The sequence below is a fragment of the Psammomys obesus genome, unplaced genomic scaffold (genome assembly GCF_907164565.1).
Source record: "Psammomys obesus unplaced genomic scaffold, mPsaObe1.curated_primary_1811, whole genome shotgun sequence".
Lineage (NCBI taxonomy): Eukaryota > Metazoa > Chordata > Mammalia > Rodentia > Muridae > Psammomys > Psammomys obesus.
Window position 1 is genome coordinate 4,647,411 of NW_026596079.1, and position 26,273 is coordinate 4,673,683.

The following is a 26,273-nucleotide window of genomic DNA, read 5'->3' on the forward strand; positions in this document are numbered from 1 at the left end:
AGTAGGCATGCACAGAAGAGAACTAGTACCCCTCCCTATTCTGTCGTCTTCTCTCTCTCATGATACAGAATGATAGCTGTAACAACAGTAGGAAGACTAATACAATGACCTTCCCCCCCCCACCCCAGGTAGCCATATGACTTCAGTGCTGACTGGCTTTTATGTCAACTTCACCCAAACTAGAGTTATTTTGGAAGAGGGAACCTCACTTGAGAAAATGGCCTCCCCCAGCAGATTGGCCTGAGGGCAATCCTATAGTACATTTCTCTGATTGATGATTGATGTGGTATGGCTCAGCTCACTGTGGGTGGTGTCAATCTTATGCTGGTGGTCCTGGCTGCTATAAGACGTAGCTGTGAGGAGCAAGCCAATAAGAAGAAATCCTTCACGGCCTCTGCATCAGCTCCTGCCTCTAGGTTCCTGACTTGAGTTTCTGCCCTGACTGCCTGGAATTGTGAACTGGAGTAAACCCTTTCCCTACCCCCAGCTTCTTTTGGTTACAATGCTTTGTCACAGCAACATAAACCCTAAAATGGTCACCCACCAGGATCTCTCAGTTAGTGGTCCCTATTTTCTTTTTATCATCTCTTGATTCTTTTATTTCGAATCATGCCCAGAAATACATAATTATATCTCTACACATTTTATAGACTATAGTTATGAAAGATAGAACTCTTAAAACGTTAGTGCAGCCTCATCATCGCACAGAGAAAAACATCATGCCGAATATACTGCTGCCAATCACCTTTTAATTGTTTCACATGTGCCCTGCTCATCGATTTTTCTCTCCTTTGGAAACAAGAGCCAAGTGAACAAATGGCAACTGCCCAATCTTTACAAAGGGATCTTTGACTAAATTGTATGTTTTCCATTTACCTTTCTTTTAAAAAAAATTGCTACTTGTTTATAGGGGACATCGGGTTTCTTCTTTGGTTTACGGGGTTGTTTTAGGTTTGCTAACAGGATTCACTTATACGCTAGCTTAGCAGGAGCCAACACCCATGCATTTCTCATTAGTTAGTATTCAAGTCCAGAGGCTTGATCAGACTCAGGTTTGATGTTTTTTGGCAAGACTTTACAGATGGCCCTTTGCACATCAGGAGGCAGGTAGGATGTCTGGTGGGCCTCTTTCTGTGATGTTCACACTCTTTGATGTCCAAAGCCCCATCAATTAACACATCAAGGGATGCAAATTGGTGCTATGGTAGTTCTGTCAGTTAATTCTTCTGTCTTTATTAGCTGCACTGTTTCTCTATAGAGAAGAGCTTCCTCCCTACAATCTGTCTCTGAAGCTTATATACCTAGTTTGAATGGAAATGCTTGGGTCTTCTCCCGTGAGTGATTTCCATGTAATATCTTACAGAGATGGCCCACTAGACCTTTGTTTGAATATTTAGAACTCAGGGTTTTAAATGCATTTGGTGTTTTAATTTTTTTTTTTAACGTTCAAGTTGTTTTAGCTTATTCCCATAGGAGCCTATGCAAGTTGACCCTGAGACTCTGACACAAGCCTAGCAGCTTTTGGTAACTCCCTTGCTGTCTGTGGCATAGAGGTCCAGGTTTGTCACATATGTGCTTTGGTTAGATCTCTGACTATGCATCTCTGACTGTAGTAGTAGTTTCTGTGGGTGGAAAATGGTACCAAAGGCTGAAATGAGGGTGTTGACTAAGATGCCTTTTGGATGTCCACATCAGATTATGTGTTAGTTGCCCCTCTTATCGCTGTGATGGGGTGCCCAAAAAAAGGCAGTACAAAAGAAGAATGATTTGTTTTTCCAGGCTCTCAGTTTGGGAGATATAGTCCATCATGGCTGTTCATGAATGGCTGTGGTATTAGCTCACAGTTGAAGCAGCAGGAGACAGCTGGTTACGCTATGTCAGCAGCCAGGAATAAAGCCAGTTCAGGATGGAATAAAGCCCAGGCTTTCGCCCTTAGGACTCTTACAGCACCTACCCACTTCTTCCAGATAGGCTCCACCTCCATAGCATTATTTTAAAATAAATTATCTTTATTTACTCGGTATAAATGAAGGAACTTAGGATATTATGTGAAGTCATGTACAAACTGTCTCCATTTTCTCCATCCTGAAAATATGTGCGATAGTTATATCATATATAATTTACAGGTTATCTAGATTATATATATATATATATATATATATATATATATATATATATAATATATATACACGTAAACATATAACTTGCTCAAATAACATCATCATATGGGGAACAACTGTTGAGAAAAGTGCCCTCCTAGGACCATTTCAAAATCTTAAAATGGCTTCAGAAACTGGGAAGGAAATCACTCTGCAGTCCTCTTCCAAAACACACTTAAATTTTTTATTCATTTTTTTTGAATAGTAAATGCATTTATGCAATGTATTTAGATCATACTCGTCCTCTCTCTCTCTCTCTCTCTCTCTCTCTCTCTCTCTCTGACTCCTCCCACATTCATCTCTCAGCCCATCTCAAATCTATGCCCTCTTTTGAAAAAAAAAATCATCGTTCATAACCCACCGTTTCCAGCTGTGGTAGCCATATATTTAGGTGTGAGGCTTTCCACTAGAGTGCGTTGGGGAGCCACACCCCTGAAGAATACTCCCTAGTCCTTTCTCAGAAGTTCATAGTTCCTCAGCTGGTGGGGCTCGTGGCCTTCTGCTCCCTCCGTGTTGGAGTGTTCACTGGCTTGATCCTATGCAGGCAACCATGTCTGCTGTGAGTTCATGAGCACACAGTGGTCCTGCCATATTCAGAAGACACTGTTTTTCTCGCTTCTCCCTGATCTTCTAATCTTTCTGTCCCCTCTATTGTGATGGTCTGTGAGTCTTGGGAAGAAAGATGTGGTAGAGGTGTTGCATTTGCATCTGAGCATCCCACTGACTTATTCTTTGCACTTCTATCGGTTGTTTCTGATGCATTTCTGTATTAATTTCCATCTACTACACAAAAACCCTGAAAGTCATAGAGAATAGCCATGGGCATGCTTTTTGTGGTACAGACACCAGGTGGCTTTTCTACTCTATATTTTCTTTTATTTCTATCAACATGAGGAAAAGTGACCATCTAGCTTTGTACTGTAATGGAATAAACTGAAGTTCAGAGAGGTGAAAGAATTTGCTTAAAGTTAAACAGCTAATATTTGATAAAGCTAAGACATGAAATGAGTATCTTTAAATGCAAAGACCATCCATCAAAGTTGCATAAGATAGTAATTTGGAACCTGGCTTAATGAGCAGAGTAAAGGTTTCAAAGTTGGAATTTAATTTGAAAACAAAGAGTAACACTAAAAATGACATGGCAACATTTCTCATGCCAAGGACAGGCTGCCCTCATTACATTTCTTTAAATAATATATTGCAGTCCCTTTGGAAACTACCTGAGAAGAACAAAATTCAGATGCATGATGCATTATGATAGAGGAATCAGTGGCCTCAGAGCCAAATACAGCAGGAGAGACTTCTAAGCCCATAATTTCACCTGTTTGACTTGAGCTAAGTTACTTAATGTATTTCAACTTCAGCTTCTCTAAATCAAATGAATGATGCAGCTACCCAGTATGCAGGCATCCAGCTGGGGCTAAAGAGAGATTGTGTGTGTGTGTGTGTGTGTGTGTGTGTGTGTGTGTGTGTGTGATCTGGTCACCCTCCTGGCACCAGAGAACAATAATGGAAAGTCTTCTTCACACAACTCTCTATGTATTTAGCTGGTCCTCCTCTTGTGTGGATAAGGATTTAGTCATTACTGAGTGCTATAAAAGTTTGAGAAGTGGATAATAAGAACTCATCATTAGCTAAGGGATGCTATTCACATTCCACCAGCTTTTATTAGCTGGAATACTTCTGCATAGAAAAATGCTCACTCACTGAAGGCTGCATCCCAGTCTGCAGTGCATGCAGAAAGAGTGTGGAAATGCTTGTGTCTGGAGAGATCATTGGTGGATGCTCTACTCAGTAGCAGGGTGTGGCACTGTGATGGAGACTGTCATACAAAGCCTGTGATGGTTTCTCCAGAAAAAAAAGAGAAAAATCACATAAATGTTTGTGGGTTTTTGTTATGATCCATTAAATGTCCCAATGTTTGTTTGTTGTTTGGAGTGGTGTGTGTGTGTGTGTGTGTGTGTGTGTGTGTGTGTATGAAACATCTTTATCCAAAGATCCCTTGTCTTCACTTCCTGCCTCTATAAAGCTCCTAAAACCTTTCTCCCCACCTCAGACCTAATGCCCTCAGGGCTCTGCCTCTCTGTTGTCTCCTTAGATCTCTGCTTCCCTTGATGCTCCACTGTACACTTAAAAGGATGTCACCTGCTGTCTGGTAGCTCAGGGACATAAGCAATAGGGGAACTGGGTCCTTCATCACAATGAAGGGATCGGGAGCCTTTGTGTGAAAACTCTTCTCCCTCTTGGGAATATTTATCATGCTCTCCTGGGTGCTGCTAGAGCAAGATGCAGGGAATACTGAGCTGAGGACAGGGCCATGATTACCTCCATCGTGCAAGGCTTTTCAAGCGTGACAAGGTGATTCCATTCATGAAGGCATGGCAGCCTTCCATAGGAAAACACCAATCTGGTAGCAACAGCTCAGGGCACAGGCTGATCTGTTCATGAAAAACTGAGAGTTGCTCATTGATAAATTAAAGTCTGGCCCGTGCACGAAGAACCAGTACTTCTCCACAGGTATATAAGATGGGAAACCGTGGTCACACCAGAGGTATGTGGAAGGGGCGGAACAGGACCAAGGAACCATGGGGGAGCAACAGTGAGTGACACTTGTTCAGGGAAGGATAGAGGGACTATGGCTTAGCAATATTCTTTACAAAACAGAGCTTGGTGGTACATGTCTATAGTCTCAGAACTTTGGAAGTGGAGGCAAAATGATCAAGAGTTCAAGGTCATCCTTAACTACATAGTGTTGTGGCCAGCCTGGGCTATGATAGGGCCTGGTTTTTTGTTTTTCTTTTTTAAGAATGACCACAGCATGTTTAAATCATGAAATGAGCATTCCTATTTTGTTTGTTAATCTGTTTGTTCTTTTCATAGGGCCCTTCAGGACGACCAGGAGACAAAGGACCCCCGGTATAGTATACTTTAGATGGAAGACTCTTAACACAACTAGGGGCAATCAAAAGTTACTAGAAATTCTTCATACTTTCCAAAATGTGAGCATGGGCATAGGAGGAGGAAGGGAGTGAGGGGGTCGCTTAATCCAGCACACTGGATTTTATAGTTGGGTACACAGAGACTGCATTCACCTGTTAATACATCTCCAGGACAGAAGTAGAGCCCCAATTTAGTGGCTTTAACCAAATGGCCAGAAGACCAGGTTTTGAATTCTGGCTTTACCCAACCACAGGGCCAAGAATATGTGAGGGAATTTATCTTGACTTGTAACATGAAGGCAGCCATAGCGATGAGCCACTGTGGAAATTTGTTGAGCTAGGTCTATGCTAATGCAACAGAAGATCTCCCAGCATGCATTTGTTCTCAGGAACAGCTACCATTGCTGGTGGCTACTTTCAAGCATTCATTGCATGTTGGCTGGTGTGTCTTCCGCTTTTAAGTCACCTCGTGGGCTGAAGAGCTGCATATCCAGAGCTGGGATCATGCCCAGCCTCTGGCTCTGTGCACACATTTTAAATCGATGTTCATTTGTGATTTCTGATTAAGGAAGACAGGTGGCCTTCTGCTTGTCTATCTAGATGAAGATGCTGAAGCTCAGAATAGTTGAGGCTCGTGGCCAGGAGGTTTCAAAGTATGTTATGCTGAGGAAGGTGAGATTCTGAAGGAAGGGTACATTTGAATAGAGATCTTCAAAGACCCCAGAGGCAGCAGTTTCAGCTTCCACAGAGCAGGTAGCCAATGCTCCTTGAAGAGCTGATTTTTCCACTTGTAAATTTAAGGGGAATGAGATCTGTGCCATTCTCTGATGTTGCCTAGAAAATGTCAACATAATGGGAGTGATGTTATAGAAAGTAGTCAGTGTCATGCATGAGCCAAACATTTTGTTGGACCTTCTGCACGGACATGTTTTTAACCAATTAGGAGTTCATGGGGCTGGCTATGCAACTCAAGGCGCATAGGAGGACCTTCTGGATTGGTGCTCAGACCTGGTTCTCCACAGGGAAGTGTTTACTGAACATTATATCTGTGTATAGAGCACAGGTCTGCACAGAGCACATCCTGCTTAAAACAGCTTGAGCACAGTGCTTTTGACACATACATTATTGTCAAATTTCTGTCCATGCCGCTGTGATAGCATACCCTGACAAAAGCACCATGAGGGAGAAAAGATTGTCTTAGCTCTGTGCAAGTGCAACCTGTTGTAGCAGGGAAGACAAGGATGCAGGGGCATGAAGCAGCTGCTCACATTCCATCCACAGTTAGGAGACAGGGGTGCATGCAAGCTAGGGCTACGCTCACCCTCTTCATTTTCTACAGCCCCAGATCCCCTGACCGTGCTTAAGATGGGTCATCTCTCATCAGTTAGCATGACTGTGATCATCCCCACAGTTATCTCTGGAGGCCCAGCTCTGAGGAGGTTGTAGATTCAGTTAGGCTGACGACAGTTCACACCAGTCGTTGCTCCCCATGCAGTAGCATTCCTGTAATCACAGCCAAGGTGAGTCCTATCTTCTCACAGTTGGAGCCTGTCTTTCTTTTTCATCAGGGATCTCGAGGCTTACCTGGATTCCCCGGCCCTCAGGGACCAGCTGGTCAGGATGTAAGTAAGAAGAAAAGCCATGGGTTTAGTCAGTGTTTAGAGTCTCCCCTGTTCGCTCATCTATCAGCCCCTAGCCTCCCTTGTCCATCCTTGCTCAGTCACATTTCTGAGAAGCCCCAGCATGTTTGTTTGTGTATTTTGTATTTTCTGTCAATTGTGGCTTTTTGAAATATTCAGATTTATTTCTTAAACATTTTTACGATGTTTTCAGAAACGTGTATTATCCTTGGTCACGATTATACTCACTGTCTCTTATTTCTTGGTCATTCTGTATTGATGAAATAGGGTCTGATTCTTCCATGGACTTCTTCCTGGCCCTGCTCTGGCCCCCTCTCTTCAAGGGAATTACACAGGCTCAGCTGAGGCTCCTTGGGATAAGACCCATTTATAATGGCAGTCGTCTTTTTGTCCTTATCTCTTGGCCTTTGATACGAGCTCCTTGAGTTTGGCATCTGTAGGTTCCTGATCCTCAGGAGCATGCCAGGTCCCAGAGGCATTCAATCTACACTCACTGAGAAAATGAATTAATTTGGTAGCTACGAGTTATCAAAGTACAAAAATCCCTAGCTTCAGTAATCAGCAGTATTCACTGCTCACTGCCTGTCTGTGCTTCTTTTGTCCCCATTAGGCAGGGACAGTACAACCCTCTTCCCTTTTTTGAGTTCCGTTTCAGAAAAGAAAGCTCCTGTAGTTCTTATTTCCCAACATTCAGACTTAACTACTCCCCTGTTGTTCTTATGTTCTTGTATCCAGTCATCAGTGAAATAACTTTCTTTTCAAAGATATTCCTACCCCTCATATTTGGACTGAAAGATTAAGACAGGTTTGTATGTGAATGTGTGTTTGCAAGTGCACAGATGTGCAAAAGGTGGTTTTCATTTGAGGTTCTGAAAGGGACTTAAAGGAAGGTTTACTTCTTCTTACACACTTACCACTGTCTCTTGGAAGCTCAACCATGGCCCATCTTCAGAGGTGGGTGAATTTCCCCCCAGCTAAGTCACAGTTGGCAGAGGCAGAGGTTCTTCAGGGGGATGTGCAGAGTAAGAGATGACCTGATCACCACAGTGATGGATTTCTTTCTTTCCTTTCTTAGGGTGTACCAGGAAATCCAGGAGAAAGAGGGCCTCCTGGAAAACCAGTATGTCAACTGCCTGGTCTGGATGAATGCTGACTGTTAGTCAGGGTGTCAGCGAGAAATAAAGTACAATTGAGACAGTTCAAGAGGCTTTAACAAGGGGACAAACTGGGCAGAGGGAAGTGATTTGGGGTGCAGTGCAACCAGGCATAAGCCATAGTGGGGAGCTGTGGGTACCACCCTGCTTGTTTATAGAGCCGGGTACTGGATAGGATGGTGGGATGAGAGATATGGATTCAAAGTCACCGCCAGAAAGCCTGGCCTGAGACACGTGAGCATCTTTTTACCCTCCAGGCCCCTGAAAGGGCCTCCATTTAGTCCAGGTGAACCATAGGGTAGCAGGCAGGCTAGCCCTAAGATACAGTGACTAGAGCAGAAGACAGAGCATGGCACTAGTGTAGAAACTGGGCAATAGTGGCATCCACTGAAAATTTCTAACCTGCCCATTTTCTGTTTTTTTGCTTGGTTTTCCTGTTGGCACTGTTTAGACACCCAAATGTAGTTATTTTGTTTCAGATAAGCATGGGTGACTGGCTCTCTTAACAACCTAAGGAGATACTGACAGGTCCTTAGCTTGATCACAAGCCAATTGGAGGTCCAAGAGATGTCCCTGAGGTACAAGTCCCTCCGTCTTCTCGGACATGCCCTGAATTGACAATGGCAGTGGAGAAGTCCCAAAAGTTTAGCCAGGCAACCAGTTCATTTGTAGCCCCTTTAGGGAAGCATTCATGGGACTGATCATGTCCAGGGGTAGAAGAGGTAACTTTAGGAGGAGGAAGATCATTGGAAGATTGTAGTCAGGGTTCAAGAGAGAGGCCATCAGACAGGAGTCTCAGGCCTGCAGACTCAGTCCACACTCTACTATTGGAATCAAGTTGTTCACCTGGACAGTAGCTTCATCTGGGTCTGAGGGATTGCTTTTCTTCTTTCCAAGCATGGATTCAGATGAGTGCCCAAGGTGCATAGAACCTGTGGACTCATACAACCCTCCCAGTCTTGTTAGAACTGGTGGCCACAGAAGAGAGCAAGAGAGGGATCTTGTTTTGTCTCTGGGGCTATAACACTTTTCACTGAAGACTTCCAGAGGGATGAATATAAGTCACATTGGAAACTGAAAATAACTTACCTCTTTCCCTCCTTGGACTCAGCTTTATAGCAGCCAAAGAAGCTGTTCACAAGCTGTGTCGTCATTGAAGGGCAAGGCCACAGCGAAACAGAAACAGATAGAAGAGTGAGATTCAGGCCAGAGGCATTGAAAGTTTGAATCACATCTCCACTTGATAGAGCTTGACACTACCCTGCAGAGATAAGATGGCAGAGTACAACAGACAGGATAGTCAGTTGTGTCTCGGTCACCACAGAACAGACGGCTCTATCTTTATCTGACTGACCCAATCCCACATGAAGTTGTAGAGTGAGTGGCCAGCAGAGCTATCTCACCTTCAGGCAAGGCCTGAGCTCTGCACCTCCTTGTTAATCACTGGCAATATGACTTCCCCAGAAGTTCTACTCAGTGCTCCCAGCAGCAGCAGCTGGGCAAGAGTAAGGGTGACTCTGGGTGGGTATAGGGTGTATGTCTTCTTTGTCCTAGCACATTCCACCGTGTGTTAAGTAAGGTAATTGGGCCTAATCTCAAGCATAAGAACATCTCCTGATAGGCATCCATGTCACCTGGCTGTGCCTCTTGTGTCCCCTGCCCTAAGGTTTCCCCCTTCCATAAAAAGCCAAAGTGACATTCTTCAGGCCTCTCGTGGGGGTTACACAAGTGATACAAGCAAGACCCCGATGAAATAACCACAAAGCTCTTCTGTTGTCTGTACTTGCCCTCTGTGAATAATGCCCAACACGTTCAGAGGGCTCATGCCAGATATTAAAAGAGCACAAATGACTGTATAAGATATGACAGTACAGTGCCAGCTGCCTGCTAATGCCCCACTGGAAGCTATATGGCCCCACCCCCAACCCAAATGACCTTCTCAGGGAAACATAAACGATCTCAACTAAAACGTTCCCCCTTTAAATTAAAAGGTTAATAAATTGCTATCAGAAAGGTCAGATTTTTCTCCAGAGTGTCTCACTCTGACAACTGGAGGCGAGAAAGTGTCTCACTTTGATACATCTTTAGCAACTGCATGCTAAATGGGTTCTATTTGCCATGCTAGTGACTCCACTCCCCCCGCTCCTCCCCCTTGCAAATCTGGGCTATTCTAGCCTTGTGTCTCTAAGAAACCTCCTTACAATGGTTCAGAGAGCTGATTGAATAGTTGAACTTTTCAGCACAGGAAACAACAAAAGTCCTTTTTAGCCACCAGCAATTAACTTCTGTAGAGCAGTGAGATGGCTTGTCATTTATGGGATGAGATGGAGCCTCTGCACTAGGGAGAATAGAAGTTTCTAGAAAATTTGTCTAGGCCTTACTCTGTTCAAGAGCCACTTCTGTAGACTGATGGTGGTCCATGCTTCCCATGGTGTGCGGTGGAGTCATGCCCTGGGGAGTGGTCCAGTTTTTGCCCCTTCCCATTGCACAATCTGCAGCTTGCAGCAGAGGTTCCCAATTCCTAATGAATACTTGATGGTACTTCTTCCTGGGAAGGGTTGTCTTTCCTTCTCATTTGCCCCAACTGTTCCTTGAGCCCAATGCAATCTGCACAGTCATCCTCTCCTGAGCTTCAGGGTGGCTATAATCATCACACGGCATGCTCCAACTCAGTGGGTTTGTGTGTCCAGTGGCTACAGCATTTTACTACATACCTTCAAATATCTTACATCACCATGTGATGATGGTGATCAAAGACTTTCATCCCAGAATAAAATATGTCGTTGAAAATGTTCTTTCACCCATAAGAGCTAAAGACACTGGTTTACAGTCATACTAGACCATGAATGATTAACAGCAAAAGGTATTGGCCATCTGGAAGATTCGTGATACGTGAATTATAGGTACCCTGTCCCCTTGTTTTCCACATATCTTTGTGACTTGTTATGCTCTGATAAGGGCAAGGAGGGAGAACAAAGGTGACAACATGAGAAGACTGGGAACAAGAAGGCCTGACGTCCTTTAGATATGTCCAGGGCTTGAAAGCCTCAGTGGCTACTGCTCTGGCAGTCTCTTTGGTAGTCTTCAGGCTTGGGACTGTGTTAGACCTATTTGCATCCCATGAATACTGAAACAGCTTATACTCTGAAGGCCACTCACTCTCTGAAGATGCATGAAAGATTCCATCTGCCTACATGTGTGTCTGCTCTTATTTATTTTTACTTTGACAGGGCCCTTCTTCACTGCTGTCTCCAGAGGACATAAATCTCTTAGTAAAGGTAAACTTCATGTGTTTAACATAGTGATGGGGGAATATGGGCCTCAAAACATTTTCCCCCTCAAATATCTGATAGTATTAAGAACAACACCAAAAACATTGATTATGAATTCACTGTCTGACCTGTACCTGTTAAATCAGTACGATCCAATATGACAGCTACCAGCCACGTGCATCAAAGATTTACTTCTTTTGCTTTAGTTGTATGGGTGTTTTGCCTGCATGTATGAACATGCTCTATCTACATGTAGTGCCCACAGAGGCCAGAAAAGGGTGCTGGATCTCCTGGAGCTGGAGTTATAGTTGGTTGTGAGCCATGGTGTTGATGCTGTGAATCAAACTGGGCTCTGGGGAAGAGCACTCAATTCTCTTAACAGCTGATTCATTTCTTCGGTGCCCACATGAATCTACCTAAAATTAAATACAACCAAAAGTTAGGTCCTTGGACACACTAGGCACATTACAAGTACTTAGTGGCCCTATGCAGTTGGGAACTCCCTTAAGAGACAGTGAAGATGTGGAACAGAAGTTCTCTGCAGAGTAATGTTGAAATGCTTGATGAAAATTATTTATTCAATTTTTTTATTTCATGAAGTAGGTATGACTCATGTTACTGTTGTGCATATATGAAACCAGAGACACAAAGTGGGCTAATGGATAGAGTAGATTGTTTTGGAAATGGAATCTAGTGTTCATAGTCAAAGGTTGTACTTGGCCACTATAAAAGAATGTCTTCTGTTTGGAGAATGGCTGATGATAGAGCCAAACAGTTTCTGGTTCCTGTTGGTTCAAGGATGGAAACACAGGTCCATGGACATAAGGACAGATTCTTGTATACAGCACAGTCCTGGCTTGATGGATACTCAACTGGTTTCCAGAGTGATATTTTTTCCTTTCTCTGAGAAATACAAAGCACTAAGCATACCTGGACAAGAATAAACTGAGGTATGACCAGAGTCCTAGCTGGAAGCTGAATTGTGGAGGTGCCCAGGGGCTTTGCTCAAGGGTCTTTAGTCTAGACTGGTGAAGAGCTGGGGGGCGGCTATCCAGCTTTGGATTCATATTCAGAAAGAAGCACTCTGGAGATAGTGATGTGCATGGAGGAACCTTGGCTAGCTCTACTCCAAGCCTTTGTCTCAACAGGATATTTCACATGACTGTAGGTCTCTAATACTTATATACCAAAAACCACTGGATGACCACAGAAGGTGTCTGGGTAACATATGAACCCAATGGGGAGAAATCCAAACAACCTCCCCCAAATCGTATAAACTGGAGGTTTTTAATCTTCCTGTACCTTGAGATGTATTATGGAAAAATCAAATTTTATTAAAATATGAGGAGTAGAGTAATATTTACAGATTTTTTTTTATTGACAGGAAAGTTTTTTCTACTATCAAAGAGATTATAAAAAATAGTTGTTCATTGATTCAGTGTCTTGTTTCTTAAAGGCTTTTATTAACTTAGATAATTCTTTATGGTTTGTGGCTCTGGAGGATTTCAGTATGTTTCAGCCCCCACTTCTTAGGATTTAAACCTTAGGATATTTTAGTCTGCATGCCAGTGATAACAGGAGAGATGAGACCTGTGAGAGTGGAATCTCACACCTCATTGACACAGCACTGAGACAGACATTAACTCAATGTTGATTCTCTGACTGCTATAAAGAATGCAGTTGTATTCATCTGATCAAATTAAAGTACAGAGAGAACGAGAGAACATGAGCACTTGTGGTCAGGGAAGCTGCACTGTGCTTGGAAGCCTTTAGACTGTAGCCTGCCCTACTGGGTTTGGCTGGATCTGTGGAGCTGGATCTTTTGCTCTGATACTGGAGTCTACAACCACTGTGTGCTTTGGGTTAAAGTCTGACAGTCTAGTCCAGCTAACTGGGAACTAAGAAGGCATCTTTCATTACAAAAATTGTTACTCCTGAACGGTTTAGCCCCTCATGACAGCTTGGATCCTGCCTAGACAGAAGGTTTATCTGAGACCAGCCCCATGACATGGACTTCTGTAGTTGGATCTGTGCTGTGGAGGCCAACTTCAGGATGTCTTCATGAAATGATTCTCAATAGAAAAATTTGACCTTCCCCTCCCCTAAATTCTTTGGTAGTGTTCCATTACTGACCTCCTTTTATAGGTGAGGAGGTTGAGTCATAGATGAGCCATCAGATTCAAATTGAAAAATAATAATCCACATGGGAATTTATAGCAGCTACAGTTGATTGTGCTCACACACTATCTCCGATGAGATGTTGAACATTTCCATTCATTATTTCGTATTGGTGGACTTGAGATCCTTACTTCACAAGGCGATTGAGACTCATGAATATGAGCACATACTCAAAGTGGACAAAAACCAGAAGTCATATGCCAGAGATACGAGGCTATATGCCAGTAGGGCCTGGTCAAGAACATCTGGTTGAAAAAAAGACCCTGTTAAGTCTCTAGAAATTCAGAAAATACACACAGAAGGTGTGAAGGATCTAGAAAAACTGAGGTTACAGGCTGTCAACAGCCAAGGAGAATATCAATAGGTGGTGCTCGTCTTGTCTTGTTTGACTGATATTCCAGACTCGTCCAGTAGGTCATGTCTAGCCTTATTACTGGCTCAGCTGGGACTACAGATAGCTCTGATCTTCATGGAACAGTCTTGCATAGCCTACAGCTAGGAAACACCTGAGCTTAAAGATTTGCTGGAAATAATAGAAAGTGGTAAGGATTTTATATTTCCAAGTCCAGGAAAGTCTTAGTGGCTTCAATTGTTGCCGTCATAAAACTAGCTTCATTCATGCTCATCCAACTTTCCCTCTATCCATCCACCTACCCACATTTTTTGAAATATCATCCACCAGCCATACATCCATTCACCTACCTCTTTGTATCCTCCACTCATCCACTTACCCATATATCCATTTATCCATAAACACCTACATCCATCCATCTGTTCATCTATCCAGTGGCCCATTTGGACATCTCATTTAAAAATGCTGTAATAAAAAAAAGAAAAAAAATGCTGTAATAAAAAAGCCTAGTTCTTCTCAGCTCTTCTAATTTTAAAAGAACTAAAGAAGGCAGGAAACATGTAGTTTCTTTCTCCATTTTACCTCACTCACCCTTGCTTCATATACTCTAGCAATTATGCTGTATACCTTCCAAATATTCAGTCAGTTTCTCAAACAGCATGCTGAAAGAAGATGGAATGATACATGAAAAAGCCATGTGGTTGGTTGTTCTGTTTGTTGTTAAGACGGTTGGGTATTTTGGTTTCATTTCATTCATGAAAGTCTATTTGCTGTGAACTGGCCCTTCTAAGGTCAAGACTGTTCCCACTCTCTCTACTTTGTGGGGAGAGAATGAAGTTACAAGTAGATTACCCAAGTGAGATAAGTCCAAGGGAGCATGACAAGACTGTCATTGTCCAGATGCCATCAGGAAAATTGGAGTAGAGGATGCATAAAGTATATTTGAAGATTATATTGGAGAGAAGCAAGGGAAGGCGAGCTTGCTTTTATGACAGAAAAACTATGTTCTGAGATTAGAGGTCAACACAGGTGAACCTGGAATTCCTTGAGACTGCAGGTCATAGAGTATGAACTCATATAGCAGTGACATGTTTTTATTTGATGTTCCATTCAGAGCATTCAGTGGACCTTTGCTAGTTCACTTACTTAGTGTTGATTAACACCAACCAACCTTCAGCAGACAGAGGCTCTGCAAGCATCTTTTGCAAATGAATAATGGGCCAACAAAAATGGCTGACTTTACTGGGCATCATCTACCTGGTCACACTATCTCCTTGGTGCTTTCCTTGTGTTATTTAACTTTAAGAAGAGAGAAGGGAAAGAAATGAGAGAATGAGTACAAGAGCTTAGGGGGAGGTGATCCAAGAGAAGGGATATAGGATGTGGCTGGAGTATAGTCAGGTTACGTGGGATTTCCCATGCTGTGAACTTTTAAGATCAAAAGATGACACAGACAAGTCTGAAACTTTAAATTTACTCCAGGAACAGCATTTACCTGTCTTGGTGAAGAGCAGGGCTGAGTTCCTGGGACCATTTATTAAATGCCTTTCCTGGGAAAAGAGCAGTGCTGAGCAGGGTTGGAATGTGACTTTGTGTCACAGCCAAGACATACTGTGCTAGGTGCCCGCAGCCTCCTTTGTTCTCCCTTCTTAGGAAGCCACTTTACCCTGGCACACCACAGAGACTTCTCCTTCTGGCTTTGTTTGACTTTGTCCTCAGGGCAGAGCATGCTATTTCTAGTAACACTAAGTGTTTGCCGTCAGTGTGCACTCTAAATGTTTTTGTTCGTGCTCACAGGCATTTTCACATGAAATTTGACATCATTTTCTCAGTCCATACTTCCAGCCAGGTGACTGGCTAGAATTAGAGGGAAATGGGGCAACAAGTAAGACTCATTTATGCTGGAATAAATTTGGACACAAAAGTGCCTGAGCTGTGACAATCCATCAATTTGTTTTTTTCATCTTTGTTGGCATTTATAACCAAATATTACCCAGAGAGGTAGGACCTGCGGCCATTTTGCCCTTGAAGTAACTGAATTATTTACTTAGTTTCTTTTTCTTCTCTAAGGATGTATGCAATGACTGTCCTCCCGGTCCCCCAGGCCTCCCAGGTCTGCCAGGTTTCAAAGGGGACAAGGGTCTCCCAGGAAAGCCAGGGAGAGAAGGGACAGAAGGCAAAAAGGTAAGGAGAAGGGGAGCCAAGGGTCCATTTCTCTAATGAAAAAAACCTATTGTCTAGATCCTCATTTATTTAGGCAGATACAGGTTTTAGGACTGTGTAGATCACAGGGGAGTACAAGGAGGGCAGACTGAATGGAGATCCACAGATCTTTGTCATTTTATCAAAGTACAGCCCATGGCATCCAATGTATGGTGATGTCTAGAAATCCATGCTCCTTTGAGGATCTCTCCCACTGCCTCCTTTCATCTCCTCACCTGACTTTGAGCTACCTAGCATGTTTTAGTTACCACAGTAAATCTTCAGACCCATTTTTGCCTGTCAAATGAAAGAAGCCCAGGAACTTCAGAATGTGCTTTCTTCAGAGCCAGCAGCCCGGGAATCTGAGTGAAGTGTACATTCTAGAATCTGTTTTTCTGCAGCAATTTTTTTTTATAGAGAACAAGTTCACAGGTGATAAATCAGTTCAAATTTAGTAGAGTGCTTCTGGCCAGCTGGGTTTTGTTTCAGAGATTCCCCTTCCCCTTCCATCATTTCCTTCTAGTGGCAGGACAAGGTTCACACACACCAAGGCCAAGGGTTTTGCATACATCCCAAGACATCAGATGACATCTTCAATTAAGGTTAACTCAAAAGCTAACTTTTAGCAGTGTGTACATAAAGATTCCTTCCTTCAGGATAAAGTCCAAATGTAGTCTTCTACTATAGATTGCCAAAGACACTAATATGTTATAAATCTAGCAAAGATCCCATTTAGCTTTGCAAATGATTTGTGAACATTTCAAGTGAGTTCTCACATTGAAATAAATGCACAGTAAATAGGTAGGATCTCTTCTCTTATTATCAAAAGGGATAATCAAGTTTCTAAGTGGCTTATATGGTGCAGATACAATGACAGGTATGAACTATTTTCTCTACTATGCCTTAAGTTTCCACTGCAGAGGTTCAAACATCTAGACACATTTAGCCTGTGTATATATGGCAGAATCCCAGCCATCCACCTCTATCCTCTGCAAGTCTGGAAGAGTCCTAAAATGCATTCTAGAACCAAATTGAGTAAGAATATTTCCCCTTGGTCTAGTTCCTCAAATGATCAAGTCATAAAAAAAAGAAACCCATATATTTGTTTGTGACATTTCTCATGAAATATTTTATAAAATGTGAAATGGTCAGGTTTGGATGTATATAGATCTTTCTTCTGCTTATTTTTAAACAATTGAAAGAACTGTTTTACTTAGTTTGCAGTCCTGCAAGAAGAAAGGAGATAGGAGAAAGAATTCTAGGAGAAAGGGACAAGGGGCAGCGGAAAGGAGACAGTGGTGGGATATATGCAACATGGAAGCAGGGCAGCTGCAGAAGGAAGGAGGCCAGTGATCTGAGGGCGCGGAAGGTCAATAGATGGGTAGATACAAACAAAGTATAATGTCATATAGATGTGAAAACACCACAAGAAAGCCTGTTACTTTGTATACTAAAATTTAGTTTTAAAATGAAAATAAATAAGTAAACAAACATAAAGATAGTAATGTGGAAAGAGAAAGAAAGAACCAATGAAAGGAAGGAAGGGAGGAAGGAAGGAAGGAAGGAAGAAAGCAAGGAAGGAAGAAAGGAAGGAAAGAAGGAAGGAAGGAAAGGCCATCTCTTAAGTTGAACATGTGGTTTATTCTCAGGAGCCCTCACTTTGGGGTGCTGCCAGCAGGGGGTTCTCAGGGCTGCAGCTCCAGGTCCTTTAGGGAGAGTTTTAGGTAAATGCTATCAGGACTCCCCACAACACAGTCTTTCATCACAGTGCTGGCAATGAGCTGTGCATCCTGTGGGTTGAAAATCGATAGCAACAACAGTTGCAATTCAAGCACTTTTGAAGTTCAGACCCACTCTGCTCTGTTCCTCCTGCCAGTAGCTGTTGGGTATCTGTGATTTCCCTATCCTGCCCTCTGGGAAGCTCCTCTTCAGAGCTGAACAGCTACCATTCTAGGTGTTGTAAAGCAAGTACAGCCACCACAAGGTGCCTACTGTGTGTAATTGTGCATATTTGTGCACACATAAGACATATGGGCACACACAACAAGACACCCCCACCTCATCACTCAGGCAGAACTTCCCACCCTGAGTGTACTGGATATCTGTAAGTTCATTACACTTTTGTTCAAAACAATAGGTGCACATGGCCAAGCTGCTCAGTTCAGGAACAGGTCTTCCCTGTGGTGTTCCTCAAGCCCTGACCTATAATTTCTTTATGTTCTGTGTGATAGTCAAGGTACTCCCATGGCTTTTAGTTTAGTGCTGAGTTTCACTCTGTCCCAGTCCCTCTTCCTATGTGACTGTGTCATAGAGCTGTCCAGTGCAATTGAGACGAGGAAGCCAGTTTTCCTTCGATGAGTAGTTGGACAAGGAACAAAGGTGAAGGACACAGCACAAGGCAGGAGCTAGATGTTTTTCACCCTGATGGCCAAGGCAGTACACTATTAATTCCTATCATATTCTGCTGGCAACACAGACTGATTATGTGAATGTGGGAAGGCAGGGAGTTATTGGGCCACCTTGGATACCACATCATTACTAGCTAGATGTATTAGTGGCGGTTAGACCTATGATTTCATGGCCATGTTTGACACCATGGCTTGACTACACCCGTTGCCCATACATGAGGAAGAGCCTGGCTGCCTTCTAAGGTTGATGCCTCGTGATGGTTTCAACTTGAGCTTTAACTAAGGAATTATTGTTTCCTTAATTTTCTATGTCTTTTGTCTCTGCTACAGGGAGATACTGGGCCACAAGGCCTCCCAGGGCCTCCAGGAGTAGCTGGACCACAGGTCAGTGAATCCCAATAAACACCCTATATTCTACCACTACATTAGTTTATCTAAGTTTGAGGCAAGTAATAGCTAACAGCCTTAGCGTCTGGGAAGTCAGACTCCACATTGTGTTTCTGACTTTCTAGTGACCTGGAAAGCTCTGTGTAGCCTACAAGCCTCAGTTTTCCCCCCCTACAAACACCTGGTATGCACAGTATGACCATTGAGGGCACTGGAATGTGTGGTACTTACTGGATAGTGATGAATTTGGCATGAGACACCTCGACTTCACTGCATAGAATAAAACAGCTTTCAGAGGAGTGCTAGAACTGAGTTATAGGATACATAAAATAACTGGCAATCAATTATAACACAATGAGGAACGTGCTTCATAAATGTGAGTGAGTTCTGTTATCCCCACGGGAACATGAGGCACACATTTAAAGTCAGCTGTGTGAAGCCACAGAGATGCTAAGAGGACACCAGGGAGAAGAAAGGTATGATCTCAACCAAAGAGCAGGCAAGGAAATGCTCTCTGCCTATTGGAACAAGTGTTAATAGCACGGAGCCACCAGGGCTATTGCTGTCAGCACTCAGCTATAAGGAGAGAGTGCACAGAGCTGGGATAGGCACATGAGAGTAGATTCACCTCCCACCCTTGTTCCCCTTGATGCTTGGTAGTGTGTACACTCTGGTCTCCTGTGGCCTCAGTGTTAATAGCAAGGGAGGACCGGTTCTTTTATCTCTTCCTGTGTCATGTCTGGGTGGAGTATCACTCTTCTGATAATGTGGATAACAGGGATTTGAGGTCAGGAGCTAGGCATGGGCATGGACCCTCAGCCTATGACCTTAGGAGAGTTTCTTAACTTTCTGCCTTTGGTTTTAATGAGCTGATGAGTGTCTCCATGGCAACTGAAGGTAAAATGCTGTCATCGACACCTGGTATCTTACAGGCTCTCAGTAGGTTTATTGTTCTTTCAGCGCCTGGGGTCACAGCCTGTGGAAGGGCCAGAAATAAAGTAGATGTAAAATCTTAAGTTAGCCGGAAATCTCAGTAACCAAGATAAAAAAAAAAATTTAATGCAATACCATTGAAAAACTTGAAATGAATATGGTAGACTCAAAAGGAAAAAAAAATAAATAAAAATTTAAACAAAGGCAAGACCAACTCCCATTTAACTAACTGTCCTCACGCCTTCTCTGCTAGTCCCAGATGGCCAAAAGCCCTGTCTGGTTACATTTTGAAATTCTCTTCATTTTGAATTCTTTTAATTGGTTTTAGATTTTTTTTTTAAATGTTGCTCGGGGTTGTGTACTTTAATCTTGTTTCTGAATTTTTTTTAAATCAAAGTGCTTGGCCTGGTGAGATGACTCTATGGGTAAAAGCACTCTTTGCCAAGACTAATATGGCCTGAGTTTTATCCCTGGAACCCATGTGGTGGAAGGAGAGACCTGATTCCTGAAAGGTGTCCTCTGACACCACACATTCACCTTGGCATGTTGACTACCTCAAAATAAATAAATTAGTAAATTTAAGTTATTTTTAAAACTGAACATTTGCCTTGCCTTAGACCTAGCCCTTCGATACAGTGTTGAATTATTTTAGGTTTATTTATGTTTATTTTGTGTCTATAAATGTTTTGCCTGAATGTAAGCATGTACACCACAAGCATGAAGTACCTGCAGAGGCTAGAAGAGGCCACTGGACACGCTGGACCTAGAGTTATAGATAGTTGAGTTGTCATGTAAGTACTGCAAGCTCAACCTAGGTCCTCTGCAAGAGAAGCCAGAAGCTGCATACTTACCACTGGCACAAAGCAGCAAATCAAACAAATAAAAAAAAGCAAGTGGTCTGACCAAAATCAGAGGACGGATCATGAGAGATATCTAGGTCTCCCAGCCCCTGCCTGAAAGGTTGAGATGGCTATCATTTGTGATCCGTACATACACTTTGTCAAGAGGTACTTGGTTTTGACCAAGTTAACAATTTGGCTTCAAGAGATGCCATTTTTAGTTCTCATTGCACACAGACCAGGAGAGTTGACCAAGAGCATCTTTACTTGAGCAATACCAAGGGAGTAGCATCACTGATTGTCTCTCGGCTCACAGCATGGGCGAATCTTCCTCTCTGATTCTGCAGGGAAGGTTCAAGCTTTCCCCTGGAGGACTCTGTGCAATAACTTCAGCTGTTTCTTAGTTGACCTTTGCTGCCATTATGCTGGCTGCCAGGCTTACCTCTTACAAGAAGGAGCTTGTATCCAGAGAAATGAAAGTGAATCAACTAAACCAGTGCATTTTCTACACTGCAAACAGACGATTTTTCTCTGTCATCTCAACTCAGCAGGAAGCACTGACGTTTTGGGATGATGTCTCCATTCTTCTTTCATTTACTCCTAGGGAGGGTGTTCTTTAAATATTTTGAAAGAGCTCTGGCCAGAAAAAGAACAAAGCTCAGTACTGTGTCTGAAGACAAAGGCTCTTGATCCTCCAGTTGGCAAATCCAGTTGGTGATCTTGAAAAGTCTTTGGGATTCATGGAGAACCCCCATAATAACAGTGTTCTTGGAGCCAGGCTACTGCCCATGTGATATGGACTCCTGCAGTACCGAACATGATGTTGCAAAGAACTGTCTCATCATACAAGTAAGAAAAGTAGAGTTTAGCAAGACAAGATGCCAGTTACCAAGTCTGCAGATAGTATAGCTGATGTTGACCTATAAGTCCATACTTCATCATACTTTTAGGTACTCCAATGGTGACATTATCACCATCACCCAGACCAGCTCCCATTGGAGAACAGTGCTCTTTAATTCTAGGCTGACAGTAAGACCTCTGGGATAGCCTGTTCTTGTTACCATGCACTGTTGATGAATGAGTCATGGAGGACTTGATGCCTTCTTTGAGCATCCTCAGGCTGGTTTCTTGATTCCTGGTGTCCCAGTCTCTCTCCTCTTTACTTTCCCCAAGCCAGTTTCCAGGAAACAGACTTGTTTCTCCTTGTGTGTCCTCACCCATCAAACAACATCTTTGTAAGCTTTATGGAAACAGATGAGTTTGTCAGCAGAAAATGTTCCCTCAAACAGAGAAGCAATAACCAATTAGTGTCCTTTGGTTGCTGAAGACCTTTGAGTGTTCTCTGGTCTCCCTGCATTGGCAAGAGGGACTGGCTCTTTGGTTTGCAGCTGTGACTCACTATCTGGCCAGCAGCTTCCCGTGATTCATCCTGTATGCCTCTGTGTAGAGCTGTCTGCAGAAGGTGGGGCTGGGGCTGGGGCTGAGGATATCAGCACCATGGATAGCTTCAGAGTTCCAACCTGGGTTTCAAAACTCCAGGGGCAGGACCCAGAGACTGGGTGCTACTGTGCTTGCCATCCTTGTAAAGGAAGAACGGGGGTAAGATGGCAGTCACAGTGACAGCTTTGGGAACATGTGTTTCTGCAATCAGCTATAAGAACTTCTCTTTCATTGGTAATGGTAATGGTTTAACAGCTCCCTCTGAAAAGCATTTTATTTCCTGCTCAGTGCACATCCAGGTCATGGGTCTTATGGGGCCCTAAACTGAATCTGGAGGTACCCCAGAGAGCAGACATCCTCTCCAGGAAGTCTTGGATAATTCTGAGGAGACAGAGTTAATATTGCTGTTTCTATTGACAGTTAGTATCCAAGATCCCATCCTTTAGATGTCACCAGGGCCATTTACTCCATGATGTCTTTATACGCACAGGTGTCAGTCCTGGATACTATTACTACATAGTAATAAGATGTTACATATAACATCTTCCTTCCAAGTCAGGTAGTAAGTACAGGGAGAAGACAGATACAGGCTGTTCTCTTGATGGAGGGGAAAACTCAACAACCTGATGGGAACACACCAAAAGGGTGGTGTGGCTGGAGGCTCTTACACTGGCAGACATAGACTTGACTTTGGAAGTGTGTACCTCTCCAAACTCCCCTGCCTTCTGCTACCTGAATGAATCGACTCACTAATTACAATAATTGGACATTTTTGTCATCGTCTCTGAATCTTCAGTTTGTTATTTAAAGAAGCTGACTGGACAGATGGTTTACTCATAAATCTTAGTAGCCCAAACCCTGATTATAACTCTAGTTGTGAAATCTAAGTGATAAGAAATGTCTGGGAACCAAACAAGCAAACAAAAACATTTTAAAGTCCAGGATGTAGATTATCATTTAGTACACATGACTATGACGGTCCTCATGGCACACAGGCCATTGGACTTAAAAACAAACACAACAGGTGTTTGGAGAAATGTAGATACATTTAAAGAAATGAGTGTAATGGGACAAAAGGTGACCTGTGATGCCTCCGAAGGAGCTGGATTTTAGTTACACTGAAGAATTTGGCTGGATTTGCCGTGCATTTGAGGGATATTTTATAGACAGGAAACAGCTGCACCTCACATGAGAGGAGCAAAGACTTATTTGGTGGGAGAGTTCACGCCCTCTCTTCCACAGATTGCAGACTCCATGAGGAGATCCATTAGATTTGACTTTAAAAGGATAGCACAAAGGCAGACTCTAAATAGTGGAAACACAAATCAAATGGTACCATGGTTTCCAAATTAATGCTTATATTAATTTACTATTATATTAAAAAGCAAATCAAAGTCTCCTTTCAAGCTAAGAAACCTCTCCTTAAAGGCAGAAAAAGAACAATCTTATTACCATCCAAACACCAATCCAGAATGAAGTGTACACCACAGCCTGGGTAGGAGGCTGGAGATTCAGAACCACTTCAGTCTTAGGTAGCAGTCTGTATGGTTGACCTCAGCATGCATATATGTCGTGGTGGGGTGGGCACCCATAAGTTCTAAGATAGAGGACATGGCGTTTGTCAAACACGTTCATTCCAGATGGCCTAGGTACCTGGGCGGTCCTCAGTAAGCTAGCTAGCTTCCATACCTACTGGAGAATCAAGGGGTATTATACAAGCATCTTCAAGCTTTATCACAGGGGGCAGTTTTGTGCCTGTGATCCAGACTGCTGCCAATGTTAGTCTCCTCAGGAACTGGAAAAGGGAGAAATATTTTCCCCCTTCTTCATTAAATTCCAGAGAGATGATTACTATGTTCTGAGAAAGACATTGATTGGGTTCCTGGCAATAAATAGGCAGAATGTTTGGATATTAGTTACTTTTCTTCTGCTGTGATAAAAACACTCCAGTGGAAAGCAGGTCATCAGGCCCTTGCGGTATGCCTTTCCCTGGACCCCTCCTGTGCCCCATTCTCTACTTGATGGCTTCTCTGTTGCAAACCTTTCTGCTCTCCCATGCTGCCTCCACCACATTGACTGATGCCTTTGAAAATGTGAGCCAAAATAAATAATTCATCTCTCTCTGTCAGGTGTTTGGTCACAATTATGCAAAAGTAGCAAATATACGAGTGTTTAAGGAAAACCATGCGCATGTGGAGTGATATAGTTCTTTTTCTTAACATATTTATTTAATTATTTTAATATGGAATCAGGGTTATTACTGTTGTGTAGTTTGCTATTTGAAGCATATATCATGTAAAATGTACCCAAAACGACTTCTTTTTATTTATTTTTCTTAAAAATGAGATTATAATCACAACATTTTCCCTTCCTACATTTCTTCCTTTCGAAGACCTCCTCCTGGCTTTCCTTCAAATTCATCTCCTCTTTTTCATTAATTTTACCTGAATGCTTATATGTACAAACACACACACACACACACACACACACACACACACATATATCCTAAGCATAAACTGCTCAATCTGTATAATGTTACATGTGTGTTTGTGTCTGTGTGTGTGTTTTATAGGGCTGACCATTTGATACAGTCAACCAATTGGTGTGCTCATCCCTGGGGAGGTCTTTCTCCTGCTCTCGCATTCCTTAGATGTATGTAGTTTTTGTTGAGGGTTGAGTTGAGAAGCAAGAATAAAGCCTCTGGAAAGGTTGCTGAAAGCATCTAAAGAGAACTGGGCTAGTAAAATGGTCCTGTAGCTTTGTCAGGACAAAAGCCCTGAAAAAATGTATTTTAGATCTGTCTTTTGATTGTTGTATTTCCATTGTTCAACCATGTCCCTCACCTGCTCTTAAAACAGTTGGTATGCCTTCTCCACCATCAATCAAGTCCCAGGAAACTATAAACCATGCAAACCAGGTACCATGGACTCGAGAAAGAGCCAGGAAAATAACTTAGCCAGGAAGGGGCTATTTGGATATTTGATAATCAGACAAATTGGGACCTGGGACCTGGCTTTGGTCCTGGAGCTTACTTTTTATGCTCTGTGACCTTGGATGAGTGATTAAACCTGCTTATTGACTGATTCTTTAAAAAATTTTTTTTCGAGGTCTCATGTTGCCCGCATTAGTCTGGAACTCACTATGTAAATGAAAATTACTTTGAACTCCTTCACCTCCTGCTCTTCCTGCACAAGCGTAGGGATTAAATGGCACTATAGTTTTTAGCCCAGGGTTTCTTATCAGTTTGCAAAGGCCAAGGTCAAAAGCAGTTTCAATAGCTAAATCAGGTGTCTTAGACATTGTACCTGGTTAGCCATGAGCTCAGCATATAGACAAAGAGCTGCATGCAGCAGGGTCTTCTGTGCAAAGCCCTGACATAGTACCCAGCAGGGCAAGAGCTCCAGAAATGTCAGATCCTTTCCTTGAAGGAAGTGAGTCATGTTTGGAGGTGACTGTGTTTGCGCAGATCTTCAGCGGCAGTGGGCACAGCGTCGGGGACAACTATGGATACCTGAGCTGTCGGCTTATATATTGTTGCCAGATGAATGTTGAGACCACTCTACAGTTAGGCTGAAGGCTGAGACTTGAAATCAGTACATTTACCTTTAAGGCTAATTGTCCTGAATTTCAGTGAGGCAGTGTGCAGCTCTTCTTTAATTATAAAGTGGCTGCAGACAGAACACCAACTTCAGACACCTAAGTACAATAGAAAGCAAAGATGTCAGAATAAGTTTTGGTTTTCCTGTAAACAATTTTCTTCCTTCCTCTAAACAATGAAACTTAGCACTTTATAAACGTCAGTTCATCTAACCCTCGCAGCACAGTCTAATGACTGTGGGAAAGAGTGTCTGTATCATAAAGCCATGCCATCAGTGAGCTTCTGTGTGTCAGTGAGCTGAATTGAACGAGGCCTGGACTTTCAAATCTCCTGAGGAAATTATGGGGGTCCGGACTAATGCGTTGACCTTCTCCCACCTCCTAAACCTTCTGGATGGATAGACTGAGATCTAGGAAGGGGTATGACCTGCTTAAGGATGCAGAGATGAGGAGGGACAGGACAGAAATCAGTACTACACGGATTCACGTTCAAGGACTCTTCACAGCACAGTAGGTTATTTTAAAGAAACCCATGTGCTGCTGTTTAATAAAGTTTACTGAAATGCATTTGTTAATGCAGTAAGTACGCTTGGTGTGGTGGCTTACTTCTGTAGTCTTAGCACTTGGGAGGCTGAGGCAGGAGTGGTGATACAAGTTTAGGCCCAAGTTAGGCTACTTAGTGACTACCAGGATAGCCTTGGATACAGCATAAAAGCCTGTCTTATAACACACACACACACACACACACACACACACACACACACACACACACA

The 26,273-nt window shown here is 42.9% G+C and overlaps 1 protein-coding gene across 1 annotated transcript in view; it reads left to right on the forward strand.

Moving 5' to 3' along the window:
* The window catches only part of Col22a1 (collagen type XXII alpha 1 chain), a 211,613-nt gene that overhangs the window by 135,258 nt on the left and 50,082 nt on the right, over positions 1-26,273 (forward strand). Inside the window, exons 40-45 of the mRNA XM_055626482.1 lie at positions 5,040-5,075; positions 6,667-6,720; positions 7,814-7,858; positions 11,123-11,170; positions 15,765-15,878; positions 18,635-18,688. Coding sequence (XP_055482457.1) covers positions 5,040-5,075; positions 6,667-6,720; positions 7,814-7,858; positions 11,123-11,170; positions 15,765-15,878; positions 18,635-18,688 — 351 coding nt within the window. The remainder of the gene's footprint in view (positions 1-5,039; positions 5,076-6,666; positions 6,721-7,813; positions 7,859-11,122; positions 11,171-15,764; positions 15,879-18,634; positions 18,689-26,273) is intronic.